This window comes from Coregonus clupeaformis, chromosome 19, assembly GCF_020615455.1.
Source record: "Coregonus clupeaformis isolate EN_2021a chromosome 19, ASM2061545v1, whole genome shotgun sequence".
NCBI classification, from domain to species: domain Eukaryota; kingdom Metazoa; phylum Chordata; class Actinopteri; order Salmoniformes; family Salmonidae; genus Coregonus; species Coregonus clupeaformis.
The window spans coordinates 30,768,341-30,783,263 of record NC_059210.1 but is presented as its reverse complement, the minus strand read 5'-3'; the positions used below and the strand labels follow the sequence as shown (position 1 = coordinate 30,783,263).

Below are 14,923 nucleotides of genomic sequence, written 5' to 3'. Positions count from 1 at the left end.
TATTTTTTCATGAATCATTTAAAACCAGGACATTGTGGAAATGAAATAACCAGAATAACTAGAGTCTGATGAACGAACAATCAGAAAAGTGTACAGAGAAAACAATATAATCAAAACTTCTATGTTGGAACTAAGAAATTATAGTCAATACAATGCATGCAGACATCAGATAATATCACTATTTTGGAACAGTCTACAAAGATCATAAATATAATGCAGTCTTTGACACTACAATCCATCCATAGCCTTGCAAATGCATCGTTATTCACATGCATTTAAAGAGGATATCTATCGCCCATGTTTCCAGCTGTTCATATCAAAACTATCTTATTGCACAAGCCCATAATTCATAATTGATGGGGGAGCTTTACAATGTTAGCTATGACCTAGGAGCAATATGCAGATTGCCATGTCATGTCATACGTTCAGTGCAACCATAGAAATCCTTTTTAATTAGATCTTTCTTTTCTATCTTATCAGTGTGGCCACAGCCTTCGAATTCTATGCATCATTTTGGTCCTCTTGTGATAAATGGATGGCATTTAATTGGTCTGCTGCAAAACATTTACATGTTACAACTTCTAGGAACACATTTTTACAAAAAGTATTTACATTAGGTAGGATAACCAGCTCAGAAGAAAACTGGCAGAAATGTGTTTTTTTGGTTGCTATTGTCTGTCAAAAATCTAAATTGCCCCTTGATAACCTATGGAAGCCATATAACTGCTCTCCTATGCAGTGAATTGACAGATTTGTAGAATTACAAATCTTTGTTCTCAAACACTCAATCTACAGGTAACTGCCAAAATAAAGGAAACACCAACATAAAGTGTCTTAATAGGGCGTTGGGCCACCAGGAGCTGACAGAACAGCTTCAATGCGCCTTGGCATAGATTCTTCAAGTGTCTGGAACTCTATTGGAGGGATGCAATACCATTCTTCCATGAGAAATTCCATCATTTGGTGTTTGATTGGTGGTGGAAAACGCTGTCTCAGGCACGACTCCAGAATCTCCCATAAGTGTTCAATTGGGTTGAGATCTGGTGACTGAGACAGACACACACCCTTTAAGCCCCCAATGCTCCTTTGAGAACCCTCTTTCAAAGTCACTGAGATCTCTTCTTCTAGCCATGGTAGCCAAAAATAATGGGCAACTGGGCATTTTTATACATGATTGGATGTTAATTGCTTAATTAACTCAGGAACCACACCCGTGTGGAAGCACCTGCTTTCAATATAATTTGTATCCCTCATTTACTCAAGTGTTTCCTTTATTTCGGCAGTTACCTGTACATGTCTGTCAACATCTGTGCTGTATTTCTTTAATGTAGAAAACTTTGAGGTTCCGCAACCAATAATACAGCTTTGACTCTGAAAGTGCCTTTTAAAGGGAAAAAACTACATCATATTAAGTTGAGCTGTGTATCATAAGGGTTATAACGACATTAGTAGCGCATACAATATGAAAAGATCTGCCTGGTTCCAGATCTGTTGTGCCGTCTAGCCAACTCCTATGATCGTGTTTGTCAAGACAGCACAAACATCTCTGGGATCAGGCTAAAATGTATCTGCCTTAATCTGAAAAAGACATCTGGCAGCATCATCAACTTGCTAACCCCCTATTTTCTATGTCACTTTATAATACTAGTCAATTAGTAATAAATGCATTACATTGATTTCACAATCCACAGTGCATTCATTTATAAAATGATGATAGGACAGACATCACAATCAGAGTAAATCGAGTTATAGAACAACACCACACACTGTAGGAGTATTACTGCACTTTTAGATTCCCTTTGGCAAAAAATAATAAACTAAAATTGCATTGAACTATTTTGGGCTTTGAATATACCTGATTAAGAAGCCCAACTAAATATAACACAAACAAAAACTTTCGCAAAAAGCATCTCTTCCAGAGCACTGCAGAATCAAGGAAATGGCTAGGAGATAAGACTACACGAGGGTGTTCGATAATAACACTACTACGCACTTCAGTGTCTCTGGATGGTCAGGTGAAAAACATCTCAGCCAAGTTAGCTACTACTGTATTGTACATCACTAGCGATGGGTTTCAGGTTCAGTCTTCTGTGACCATATTCATAAAGCGTCTCACAGTAGCAGTGCTGATCTAGGATCAGTTTTGCCTTTAAATAATAATTATTAATAAGAGGGGTGACCGGATCCTATATCAGCACTCCTACTCTAAAATGCTGAATACGGGCCCTGTTCTAGGAAGGACAGGTTCAGAGTCCATGTAGTTCCGGCTGACACAGACCTAGGATCAGATTACCCCTATCTAATCCTACCTGTAACTATTAGGTGGGTGAAGCAAGATCTGATCCTAGATCAGTGGTTAGGGGCAATTTTGTACCTTCTCCAGTCGGGGCAGGGTTGTGGTGGTGGCGTGGTGTTTTGCTGCCATCTACGGGTGGGAGCAAGGCAGTGCAGGCGTGGCTCAGGAGGGTTTGGAAAGGAGGAGGAGAAAGAGGAGGAGGGGCGGGGAAAGAGGAGGAGATTTGGGCGAGGACGGGGCTACTCATCGCAGCCCAACAGCTCCATTCGCAGGGTGATGCGCTCGTGCCACGCCCACGGTAGGATGCGGACAAATCGGGCATAGAAGGGTGGCTCGAACACATTCTTTTTGTGGACGTTGTTGTCGCTGTTACCCGGGAAGATCTGGAAGTTGGGGAGCCAAATCACAAGCACGGAACCGATGGAAGCTAGTTAGGGCAGGAGACACTGAACATCTATCATACAATGTAAAGAACATCATTAAACCTATGACATGTTGACTTTGCGTTTCAACCCCGTACTCAATAACCCCTACATTTAATATCCACAAAGTAATTCAATTTGGTCCATATTAGTATGCAGGCACACATTTGGTAGGTACATTCATGCTTGGCTCCCTTTTAAATGGATGTTCCACTCAAAATACATAAGGTACGGGAATCAACTCTACTTAAGGTTAGTGGAAAAAACATGTTAGGTTGTATTTTGGGTGGATCATCCCTTTAAGAACACCCTTAGAGAGCACACTACTTTGGAGGGACAGATTTAGCCACTGACCTTGTCTGTGCTGGTGACGTTGTCCTTGACTATGCTCCAGGACTGGCCGTCGTCGCTGTAGGCCACCTTGAAGGCAGAAACAAACTGGACTACCCCAAAGTCCTTGGCCCCCTGGGTAATGATGCCGGTGATCCTCTTGGGGGACTCCAGGTCCACCTGTTACAGAATAAGGAATTGTCAGAACAAGCAGGGTTCAGAGCCGGACTCTGGTCTAGTGGCAACGCTGCCGACTCCAGACTACAAATCCTCCTGGCGACAGGGGTTTGAGCCCTCTGTGTCTCTGCCACTTTCTCATCTGTGCCCTTATTTGTCTGTATCCCCCACTACATCTCCCCATCACACTGTTCTAACATGACAAATATGCATATTGTCTCATCGGAGCATCTTGGGCTTACCTAGATAAATCGAGTTCAAAACAAATTGTCAGTAATTTGTTGGTAAAGTAAACTTTCAGAGAGAATCTTTCAGAACTTCCACCAACACCAACTCTGACCTATCTCCCTCAGCTATAGACCCACACCACTTCCCACAGTTCCCTTTGAACCCCCTGCAGTTACCTGCAGCCACTCGGAGCGGTTGGTGGTGGCCGCTGTCCAGGCGTTGGTCTTGCCCTGCTTGTCCAGCCGGGCGTAGTGGGACTGCCAGGTGAATGCCTCAATGCCCCAAGTGCGGTGGACGCTGGAGGCCGAGATCTGGCGGTCGGAGAGCAGGCGCGACTTCATGCCCATGGGCTCAGAGCAACCTGCCATGTTTGAATACACTGAAGTGAGACGACGAGCACCGGGAGGGAAAGAGAGAAAGAAGTATGATAGACAAGGGACAGACAGGGTAGCAAGGCCCAAGCCAGCCAGCCAGTTAGCAGCACAGTGAAAGCACATGGATTATGACAGCCATTGATGACCAGAGTTGTGGTGAGGTGGAGTGAGTAGTGACAGCCCGTAGCCATGCGGTACAGATCAGGGTTTCCGTTAGCCGGTAATAGCCGGCTTTTGGACAATAAAAAAGTAGAAAAAAACTATAAATAAAATTGCGGCGGGCCAATTGTCCGGGAAAATACTAAATATCCCATTGCGAAATAAGGCTTTTTATCCTATTCATTGATAAAAATACCAGTCGATGTAAATACATTTGACCGGTCATGCTTATCGGTGTATAGGTTAATTTGCATAATTTAGTGGAATAAAATTGGCGTGTGTATATTCATTATGCATCTTAGCATACATATACAGAGCCTTTGCGCAGAAAATCTGTCAGACAGCGCAAGAGCATGCTGCTACAGCTCCTCAAAAAGCTATTTCATTGCTGCTGGAGTGAAACATGATGTGCTTTTATAAGCCCAGTCATTGCACAACAATTCTAAATGCAATCCTGTGTTAAAAACAGTTGATGGCCACGATTAAAAAGAGCTACTATTTTTATTTCTCAACTGGTAATTGAAGCACGCTACCCATTTGCCATTCAAATGCATAGGCAACAGAAGGCAGGCTTCATCAGCGCGTCACACACCACTTTGCAATGAGCTGTATGCATTTTGAAAACATATTTACTAAATATTATGAGGCATGTCTTACCTTGCTTCAAAGTATCTAGCCAAAATCCGACCCTATCCGTGATGGCAATTATTTTATAAAGACTTCCTTCCATATGCCATTGAAACCAGTAGCCTATTTCTCTCATGTGCTATTAATTTCAAATCAACTTTTTCATTGTCCAGTAGCCAAAGGCACAATCCTAGTCATATTAGCAACCCAAGCTAGTTTTTGCATCTTTAGATCTCCCCTCTTTCAACATTTCTAATGGATATTTTCATCTCGGTCACATGAAACATGTGCGATGAACTTTTCACAAATGGTGTTTTCCCGCTAATTGCATTATGGAACGAACATTCACGCGTAGCCTACTGCCTTGTGCGCATTGCTGCTGCGCTTATAAAGTGAATAAATAATATACTGTAGTTTATCAACATTTTAAGCTAAACGTTCTGATCTGCTGCATCAGACCCATTCTTTAAAAAATCTAAAAAAGAATGTAGCCTAGGCCTGCAAGTTGTATGTATTTAGGATCTATCATCCCACAACTGTCCCAAAGTCTGTTTGGAATAGGCTATTTCTTTCTTGACAAGCTGACCAATAAAATAAGTAAACTTCTCTACTATGGGGGATAGTAAATTGACATAGGCTTGTGATTTTGCTGTTCGTTACTCATCTTGTTGACTGAGGAAAAGTAAATGTGGACAGTTATTCTAACGTCTTCAAAGTGTGCATCGGAATTCGGTTAGGACGCATGTTGTTGCATCCTCGACCTGCATATTCTGTTAAGAAGCATTACCATAATCGAAATGTGATTTCTGTCATTCTGAACACTGTGGGTAGACGCTCTAATCAGGTTATACACCCAATACATATGGGTCCGGTAAATTAAAATGATGCCAGTCAATGGAAACCCTGGTTCAGCTATACAGCCATAGGGAATTGAGTTCAGCCAACCTGTCTTCCATGTTGGCACACAATGCTCTGTGGTGATGACATACAAATGTGCATTCCAAGTATGCAAACAGAGTGCAATCGCATGCAGAATGAGAATGCAATTGTCTTGGGGTTTTTGGTGCCAAAATGCCCGCCATTCAAATGATACATCTCAACTCAAACTGAGTTGGCCGAAGTATGTTAATCTATGGCTCTAATGATAATGGGGGAGAGAGAGCAAGAGCGATGGATGCGGCAGCATGCTTGTAGTCGGGCTGAGCATCATTGAGTCGTACTGTGTGTAGAACATGCAAGCCTACAGTAGTACCAGCATGCGTGTCAGATGCCCAAGCGTGTCACTTGTGTACCATGCGGTTTGTATTGCAGGATGCTTTGTGTAACATGCATGTGTGTGCGGTGCCATGCAAATACCATAACCAAGCACAAACTGGCATAGCATGCTCTGACAGTCAGTCACAGATGGACATTTTGGACCACTTTTAAAACACACACACACACACACACACACACACACACACACACACACACAGACAAGATCAGTTTCACTTAATTAAATTAAACAAAGCCAGTGTGTTGGCGAGAACTCATGGCATCATTATAAAACAAATAGAAAGTACAGAAACTTTTAACAGAAAGTTGTTACACCAGAGAGAACATAAAGGCACTCCAAAATATCCATCTAGTTCTACTGGCATGGGAAACAAGGCTGTGATGATGAACATGACTTGCATATTATTCCCTGTTACAATCCCAACCTATGTGAATCCTTTCCACGACAGGTCTCTGCCAATATTTACGCTGCAAAAATGTCCATATGTCCATCATTTTTCTATTGTTTTTCTTCCTCCCCCAACAAGACATAACTGATGCAAGGTGGAGAGTATGCATGAGCATCTGGACAGGTACTGAGTCAGACTGTATCAGACTCATTTCCCACAGTATAATTTCCCACAAAACAAACGTTGTTTTTTTTAACACTACTGAAACACTGTTTCAGCCAGACCTAAACCAAAAACCTTCTGGTAAAACTAAAGACCTGGTAAAACTAAAAACCTTCTAGTGAAACTAAAAACATTCTGTGTGACGTAACCATCTGACACACACTGAAAAGCAAACCCCATTCAGCTTGTTGACGTTGTTATCAGTGTGTGTGTGTGTGTGAGCGTGTGAGTAAGTAGACGTGTGTTTGTGTGTGTGTTTACCATTGAGCTCACAGCCCACCAGCTCCATGCGCAGGGTGCAGGCCTTGCGGCAGACCACGGGGATGATGCGGAAGTACTGGCCGATGACGGGAGGGTCAAACAGGTTGGTCTTGGTGCTGTCGTTGTCCACGTTCCCCACAAACACCTGGAGAAATATAATAAATTAAGAAAATAATGTAGCTCAGTTGGTAGAGCATGGCGTTTGCAACGCCAGGGTTGTGGGCTCGTTTCCCACGGGGGACCAGTATGAAAAAATTATAATAATGTATGCACTGACTAACTGTAAGTCGCTCTGGATAAGAGCGTCTGCTAAATGACTAAAATGCAAAATGTAATGAAAGACTGACTTGAGTGAGTGAAGTAAAAAATGCATTACTTGAATTTCACCTGAGCTTTACAAAACAGTGAATCAAATAGTAAACAGTATAGTTCACCACCCCCAACCAATCTATGCCGTTCATTCATTTACAGGGAAATGGCACCCTATTCCCTAAATAGAACACAAAAAAAGCTCACTACCCAGTGAAGAGGGTACAAATTCTACAACAGCCATTGTGATAGTATGTCTGTGTGTACATCTGAGAGGGTGTGTGTGCGCGCGTCTGTGCATGAGTGCGTGTTAACTCACATTGTCCTTCTTCTGTCCGTCCAGGCGGTACACGGTGTAGGTCCTCCCATCCAGACTCGATGCCACTTTGAAGGCCTTGATGAACTCTGCTGACCCCATGCGGCTGGCGCCCTGTGTCACGATGCCCGTAAAACGCATCTTCCTCTGCATGTTTATCTGCACAAAGGACAACACATATTGTTAGATTTATTGCAATATAATAGAGAATGTTTTTTTTAAAGCGTTTTGATTGGTCCTGTAGTCATGGACCTTTCACTGCACATGGAGGGGAATGACAAAAAATGTGGATACAAGGTCCACGCCAAAAACATGCATCCATGCAATGAGCAGAGTCTCCGAGAATTAAACACATTTTAAATCGTGTCAGAATTAAAGCATCTCCTTGTTGCCCGTCTTTCATCTGCACTGATATGAAATAACCAGACAGGTGAATGTTATTACCTTGTAGGCAGCCACAATATATTGCTTTCACCTATCCCCATGATTATGTTTTCAGATCAGTGCAGACAAGGGAGAGGAAGCCACTTTACTATGGAGATATCCTTTCTAGACTAGATTAGGGTTGTGTTCATAAGGAACACCAGATTTGTTTTGCTATGCAAAAAAAATGTTGTCTCTCAAGGTTTCAGTCAGTTTTCTTCCATTTGGTGCCTAATGAACACGAGCCAGACAGTGGTGTTGGAGCCAACCTGTTGTACTGTACTGACCTCTATCCATGGGTTCCTATCGTGGGAGGCAGAGGTCCAGGCATTTACCAGGCCTTTGTTGTGGAGCCGGGCCAGCTCGGGCCCCCAGCGCTGCAGGCCCAGGATGCCGTAGTGCACCGACGAGGCTGAGATCTGAGACTCTGCAATGCCTCCGCCCTCCATGCCCAACAGAGAGATACAGCCTGATCGACAGACATAGGTCAGAAAAAAGAAAACAGACAAACAAGGCAGAGAGAGAGACAGACACAGAGATACACAGAGACTGGAGGTTGAGGGAGTGAAGCAATGAAGGAGAAACTAGCAGGTAAAATGTGTGGTGAAGTTAGTCTGGTTTATTATTTCACATATATGTACACATACATGCCCCACAAATCTGGCAGACTGCTCCCTAACCATGCATAGTCCACTGACTGAACTACAGTGGCTCACACTGCCATTACATGATTCAAGCTTGCCGACAAAAGTATTGACTGTCTATCTAAAGCATCCAAACCCCTTTACTTAAGAGCATCAATTTATCATAATAACAACCAGGGCCAGCTTTGGACGGTCCCCAAATTACATTAAAGGTCCAATGCAGTCATTTTTATCTCAATATCAAATCATTTCTGGGTAACAATTACAGTAAGTACCTTACTGTGATTGTTTTCTAATAAAATAGTCAAAAAGAAACCAAAATAGCTTCTTAGCAAAGAGCAATTTCTCAAGCAATAATTTTGCTAGGACTAGGGTTGCAAAGCTACCGGTAATTTATGAGAGTTACCGGAATCTTCAGTAAATTTGTAATTAAGAAAAAATCTATGGAAATCTATCGCAACTTTGCTAATTTATACTTTAATAACTTTTCAAATATGGATTCATATATAGTGTTCATTTATTATATATGTGTCCATATTGTCCATGAGTTTCTAGTAGATAGGAAAAAAGGAATGTTCGCAACTCTGGTATGCTCCCATGGTGATTTAATCAGACGCACAATAAAGGCAACGTTTTGATCCGAGTAAACATTGTCTTTATTGTGTGTCTGATTAAATCACCATGGGACCATACCAGAGCTGCGAACATTTCTTTTTTCTTTGATACGTTCTTCTGTCTTGCACCTGATAATTTGGATGTGCATATTTTTCCTATTTTTTCTATTGTTTCTAGTAGATAGACCAGATGGTTCAAGAGAAAACAGCCTTATTAATGAAAAAAGCATCTAATCAACAATGGCATTATTTTCAGTTAACTCTGCGACTCTTCCAACTATTGACTTTTTTCACAACTGCCAACAGTTTGACGCCAAAACATTATCAAATATATATTGACATAGTAAAATAGATAAACGTTTTTAAAAAAATCTATAAAGGAAATGTCATGCTGAAACCCTCATAATAAACAATGTTATTCACTAAATTGATGGTTTATATTTAGGATAATGTTTTACAGCTTTGTCATTCTAGTTTTTATTTGTAAAATATTCTTAATTAATTATTTCATATATTTGACATGTGATAAGGACACACACTGAGGGACAGAGATTATTACAGACACCTGTGATAATCTGAAGTACCCAAATGGGCCACTAGATGGCTTGTGATAGATTACATAAAATCCTTGAAAATTACAAAAATTCTGGTAGTTTACTTGTAAACTTAGAAGTTTCCAGTAATATACCGTCCCTTTGCATCCCTAGCTAGGACTGTCTGGGAGTGATCTGAGTGGGAAGCCGAAAACTGAAGACTAGCTGTTAATGGCAGAGAGGTTTGAACTATATTTCTTATTGGTCTATTAACTAATTTACTGCCAGGCAGGCCAAAACTCCCTCCCACCAAAACAGGCTAAAATTTCAAACACCTCTTGCACTAAAAGGGCATTATCATAAGTTTCACAATATTATCTTAACCTCATAGTGCAAATATATATAAAACACAGGAAAATCACGTTTTTGACTGCACTGGACCTTTAACATTATGTTTTTCTTAATCACTTTCAGCCTAATGTATTTTATTGCTCTTAACAATATCATGGCGGACTAAGGCTAATAGAGAGCCTGTGTGTGTGTGTGTGTGTGTGTGTGTGTGTGTGTGTGTGTGTGTGTGTGTGTGTGTGTGAGTGAACGGTACTCACGCAGTTGGCAGTGCTTGCCCACGTAGGGGGACGGACAGCGGCAGTTGAAGTCTCCATTTAGGTCCCTGCAGGAGCCACCGTTCTTGCACGGCTGGCCGGAACAGTCATTCACATCTGTTGAGAGAAATTATGACCATTATCAGTCACTGGCATACAATCAACATAACAGAAAAATGAGTAATACGATTATATGGACAGGGGTGACCGGATCGTAAATCAGTCCTCCTACTCTTGAGATGCTTTTTGAGCACAGGCCCCAAACTGAATCGGAAAATATGTACATACTTAAAATGGATGATTAACTGAAGTTTCATACGGTTTTCAGATTACGTCGTTTCTTGATTTCATCCTACCGTTTTTTCCCTTAATCTACGTTCAGCATTTTACTATATGCGAATGAGCTATGATAAAGCCATTAGTAACAGCAACAACATCATTTCTGAACAATGGCCGCAATGGCTCAGATGAGCTGTTGTGTGGTCCAATTATATGCAATTCCTTGAACTACCCCTAGCTGGGGTAGTTTCAATAGCATACACTGCACGTGCGTTTTTTTTAGAGAGAGGACGTTTGGCAACTGTCAGCGCTATAAGAGGACAGCATGCATCAGAACAAACTTTTTTATCTTTCACCCGCAAGATTTGAAGGCATGACTAAACTTCCTTTGAACACTGCCCTAGATTGACTGTGTTTACTGTTTACCATATTTTTGTAGAATATGACCCAAATCTCACTAATTGTCAGTGAACAGTATGATTAGTGTGATTCTATGCTCAGGGCCAGGCAGGAAGTCAGATGCCACTAGGGAGGCACCAATGATGTATATAAACCCGGCACCCTCTTCCTAAAGCCCACAGGGCATCCTGCTCTGAGATTAGGTTACTTCTCAAGAGACACACTCACAAACACACACAGAGTCACAAACACAATTACTCATAATACAGAATACTGGTACACACACTCACACAGTCTCATAACTAGGCCCAGAGTTTTTCCTAGCCAGGACGCATCAGGACAAACTCAAAGCCCTGTCGTAACACACACACACACACACACACACACTCACCAGGAATGAGTCAAAAGCCAAAGCACCTTGGACTTAATTAGTAAGCTCAATCAAAGATTTACACGACTACAGCTGCTGTTTCTAAAAAGCTGAAAGCTCCTTCAAGCCATCTTACTGTCTCAAGGTATTTACGTGTGATGTAAACCTATCCCTATTCTGTTATGGAGGAGCAAATGGCTTAGCAGTATTGAAGGGCAACACCATAGTCTCACGTGACAGACTTCACACCTTAGCTAGAAGACCTGGAGACACTCTTAATACACATGCATATCCTCCTTAACCCACATGCACACACACAAACCTACAGACGTACAGTGGCTTGCGAAAGTATTCACCCCCCTTGGAATTTTTCCTATTTTGTTGCCTTACAACCTGGAATTCAAATGGTTTTTTGGGGGGGTTTGTATCATTTGATTTACACATGCCTACCACTTTGAAGATGCAAAATATATTTTGGGGTGAAACAAACAAGAAACCAAAAAACAGAAAACTTGAGCGTGCATAACTATTCACCCCACAAAGTCAATACTTTGTAGAGCCACCTTTTGCAGCAATTACAGCTGCAAGTCTCTTGGGGTATGTCTCTATAAGCTTGGCACATCTAGCCACTGGGATTTTTCCCCATTCTTCAAGGCAAAACTGCTCCAGCTCCTTCAAGTTGGATGGGTTCCGCTGGTGTACAGCAATCTTTAAGTCATACCACAGATTCTCAGTTGGATTGAGGTCTGGGCTTTGACTGCCATTCCAAGACATTTAATTGTTTCCCCTTAAACCACTCGAGTGTTTAATTTTTTAATTTTTTAATTTTATTGTCTTTATTTTAGGGGGTAGATGAGCTTTAATATTTCAGATAGATTGTAACTTCCATCAATGTAATTGTCTGCATCACTTCCAATCCCCCATATGTTTTTTTTCCTCGCAAATATATATATATATACATACACACATACACAAACACACATATATATACACACATACATCCATACACACACATATCCTTTTTTAAATTATATTTCCCTTCATTACTTTCCAACCCCACCACCCCTTACCCAATTGGAATAAACTAGTGAACAACAACGCTTAGGCCTTTACTTCCAGCCCATACATACAATATACATTTTATGGACACAGTGAAATTCTACAATAATTATATATTTTTTGTTTTTACTCCTGAACTTCCTCCGATCATTTTCATTATGTCCACCTGGTTTGCTTCTATATGCCATATTTTTCTAACTGTGCACTTTCACAAAAGCTCTCAACCTATAACCTACACTGCTCAAAAAAATCAAGGGAACACTTAAACAACACAATGTAACTCCAAGTCAATCACACTTCTGTGAAATCAAACTGTCCACTTAGGAAGCAACACTGATTGACAATACATTTCACATGCTGTTGTGCAAATAAATAGACAACAGCTGGAAATTATAGGCAATTAGCAAGACACCCCCAATAAAGGACTGATTTTGCAGGTGGTGACCACAGACCACTTCTCAGTTCCTATGCTTCCTGGCTGATGTTTTGGTCACTTTTGAATGCTGGCGGTGCTTTCACTCTAGTGGTAGCATGAGACGGAGTCTACAACCCACACAAGTGGCTCAGGTAGTGCAGCTCATCCAGGATGGCACATCAATGCGAGCTGTGGCAAGAAGGTTTGCTGTGTCTGTCAGCGTAGTGTCCAGAGCATGGAGGCGCTACCAGGAGACAGGCCAGTACATCAGGAGACGTGCAGGAGGCCGTAGGAGGGCAACAACCCAGCAGCAGGACTGCTACCTCCACCTTTGTGCAAGGAGGAGCAGGAGGAGCACTGCCAGATCCCTGCAAAATGACCTCCAGCAGGCCACAAATGTGCATGTGTCTGCTCAAACGGTCAGAAACAGACTCCATGAGGGTGGTATGAGGGCCCGACGTCCACAGGTGGGGGTTGTGCTTACAGCCCAACACCGTGCAGGACGTTTGGCATTTGCCAGAGAACACCATGATTGGCAAATTTGCCACTGGCGCCCTGTGCTCTTCACAGATGAAAGCAGGTGCACACTGAGCACATGTGACAGACGTGACAGAGTCTGGAGACGCCGTGGAGAACGTTTTGCTGCCTGCAACATCCTCCAGCATGACCGGTTTGGCGGTGGGTCAGTCATGGTGTGGGGTGGCATTTCTTTGGGGGGCCGCACAGCCCTCCATGTGCTCGCCAGAGGTAGCCTGACTGCCATTAGGTACCGAGATGAGATCCTCAGACCCCTTGTGAGACCATATGCTGGTGCGGTTGGCCCTGGGTTCCTCCTAATGCAAGACAATGCTAGACCTCATGTGGCTGGAGTGTGTCAGCAGTTCCTGCAAGAGGAAGGCATTGATGCTATGGACTGGCCCGCCCGTTCCCCAGACCTGAATCCAATTGAGCACATCTGGGACATCATGTCTCGCGCCATCCACCAACTCCACGTTGCACCACAGACTGTCCAGGAGTTGGCGGATGCTTTAGTCCAGGTCTGGGAGGAGATCCCTCAGGAGACCATCCGCCACCTCATCAGGAGCATGCCCAGGCGTTGTAGGGAGGTCATACAGGCACGTGGAGGCCACACACACTACTGAGCCTCATTTTGACTTGTTTTAAGGACATTACATCAAAGTTGGATCAGCCTGTAGTGTGGTTTTCCACTTTAATTGTGAGGGTGACTCCAAATCCAGACCTCCATGGGTTGATAAATTTGATTTCCATTGATAATTGGAAATCAAATTCCTGAGTGGCGCAGTGGTCTAAGGCACTGCATTGCAGTGCTAACTGTGCCACTAGAGATCCTGGTTCGAATCCAGGCTCTGTCGCAGCCGGCCGCGACCGGGAGACTCATGGGCGGTGCACAATTGGCCCAGCGTCGTCCAGGGTAGGGGAGGGAATGGCCGGCAGGGATGTAGCTCAGTTGATAGAGCATGGGGTTTGCAACGCCAGGGTTGTGGGTTCAATTCCCACAGGGGGCCAGTATAAAAAAAATATGTATTCACTAACTGTAAGTCGCTCTGGATAAGAGCGTCTGCTAAATGACGTAAATGTAAATGTAAATAATTTTTGTGTGATTTTGTTGTCAGCACATTCAACTATGTAAAGAAAAAAGTATTTAATATGATTATTTCATACTTTCAGATCTAGGATGTGTTATTTTAGTGTTCCCTTAAATTTTTTGAGCAGTGTAAATACTTATTATGGACATAGTATGCTTTACATTAGTTCTCTTGATGTTATTAGTTGCTGTTATTAGTCCCATCCTTCAGCTCCATTCAACACCTCCCATCTATCTCTTACATTTTAGTCATTTAGCAGACGCTCTTATCCAGAGCGACATACAGGAGCAATTAGGGTTAAGTGCCTTGCTCAAGGGCACAGACAGATTTTTCACCTAGTCGGCTCGGGGATTAGAATCAGCAACCTTTCGGTTACTGGCACAACGCTCTTAACCACTAAGCTACCTTCCGCCTCAAAACTAAAGATTAACACAATCCATATTGGATTTCTATTTGCCATATATTTTTCAACTGTACTGTGATGTTTTATAAAAGTTCTGAACCTTTCTATTTTCATTGTTTCTACAGATCGTAAATTGAAAATCACTCGAGTGTTGCTTTAGCAGTATGCTTAGGGTCATTGTCCTGCT

General features: G+C 42.4%; 1 protein-coding gene across 2 annotated transcripts in view; it reads right to left on the bottom strand.

Annotated features, from left to right (window-relative positions):
• Nucleotides 1-1,686: 1,686 nt before the first annotated feature.
• LOC121532121 (EGF-like repeat and discoidin I-like domain-containing protein 3) overlaps nucleotides 1,687-14,923 on the bottom strand; it is a 48,090-nt gene continuing 34,853 nt past the window's right edge. Inside the window, exons 4-10 of one of the 2 annotated variants that reach the window (XM_041837836.2) lie at nucleotides 10,208-10,321; nucleotides 8,096-8,277; nucleotides 7,389-7,544; nucleotides 6,761-6,905; nucleotides 3,630-3,832; nucleotides 3,073-3,228; nucleotides 1,687-2,679 (exon numbers count right to left, since the gene is read on the bottom strand). In XM_041837836.2, coding sequence (XP_041693770.1) covers nucleotides 2,536-2,679; nucleotides 3,073-3,228; nucleotides 3,630-3,832; nucleotides 6,761-6,905; nucleotides 7,389-7,544; nucleotides 8,096-8,277; nucleotides 10,208-10,321 — 1,100 coding nt within the window. In that variant the 3' untranslated portion in view covers nucleotides 1,687-2,535. The remainder of the gene's footprint in view (nucleotides 2,680-3,072; nucleotides 3,229-3,629; nucleotides 3,833-6,760; nucleotides 6,906-7,388; nucleotides 7,545-8,095; nucleotides 8,278-10,207; nucleotides 10,322-14,923) is intronic. The other variant, XM_041837837.2, reaches the window with a different exon arrangement.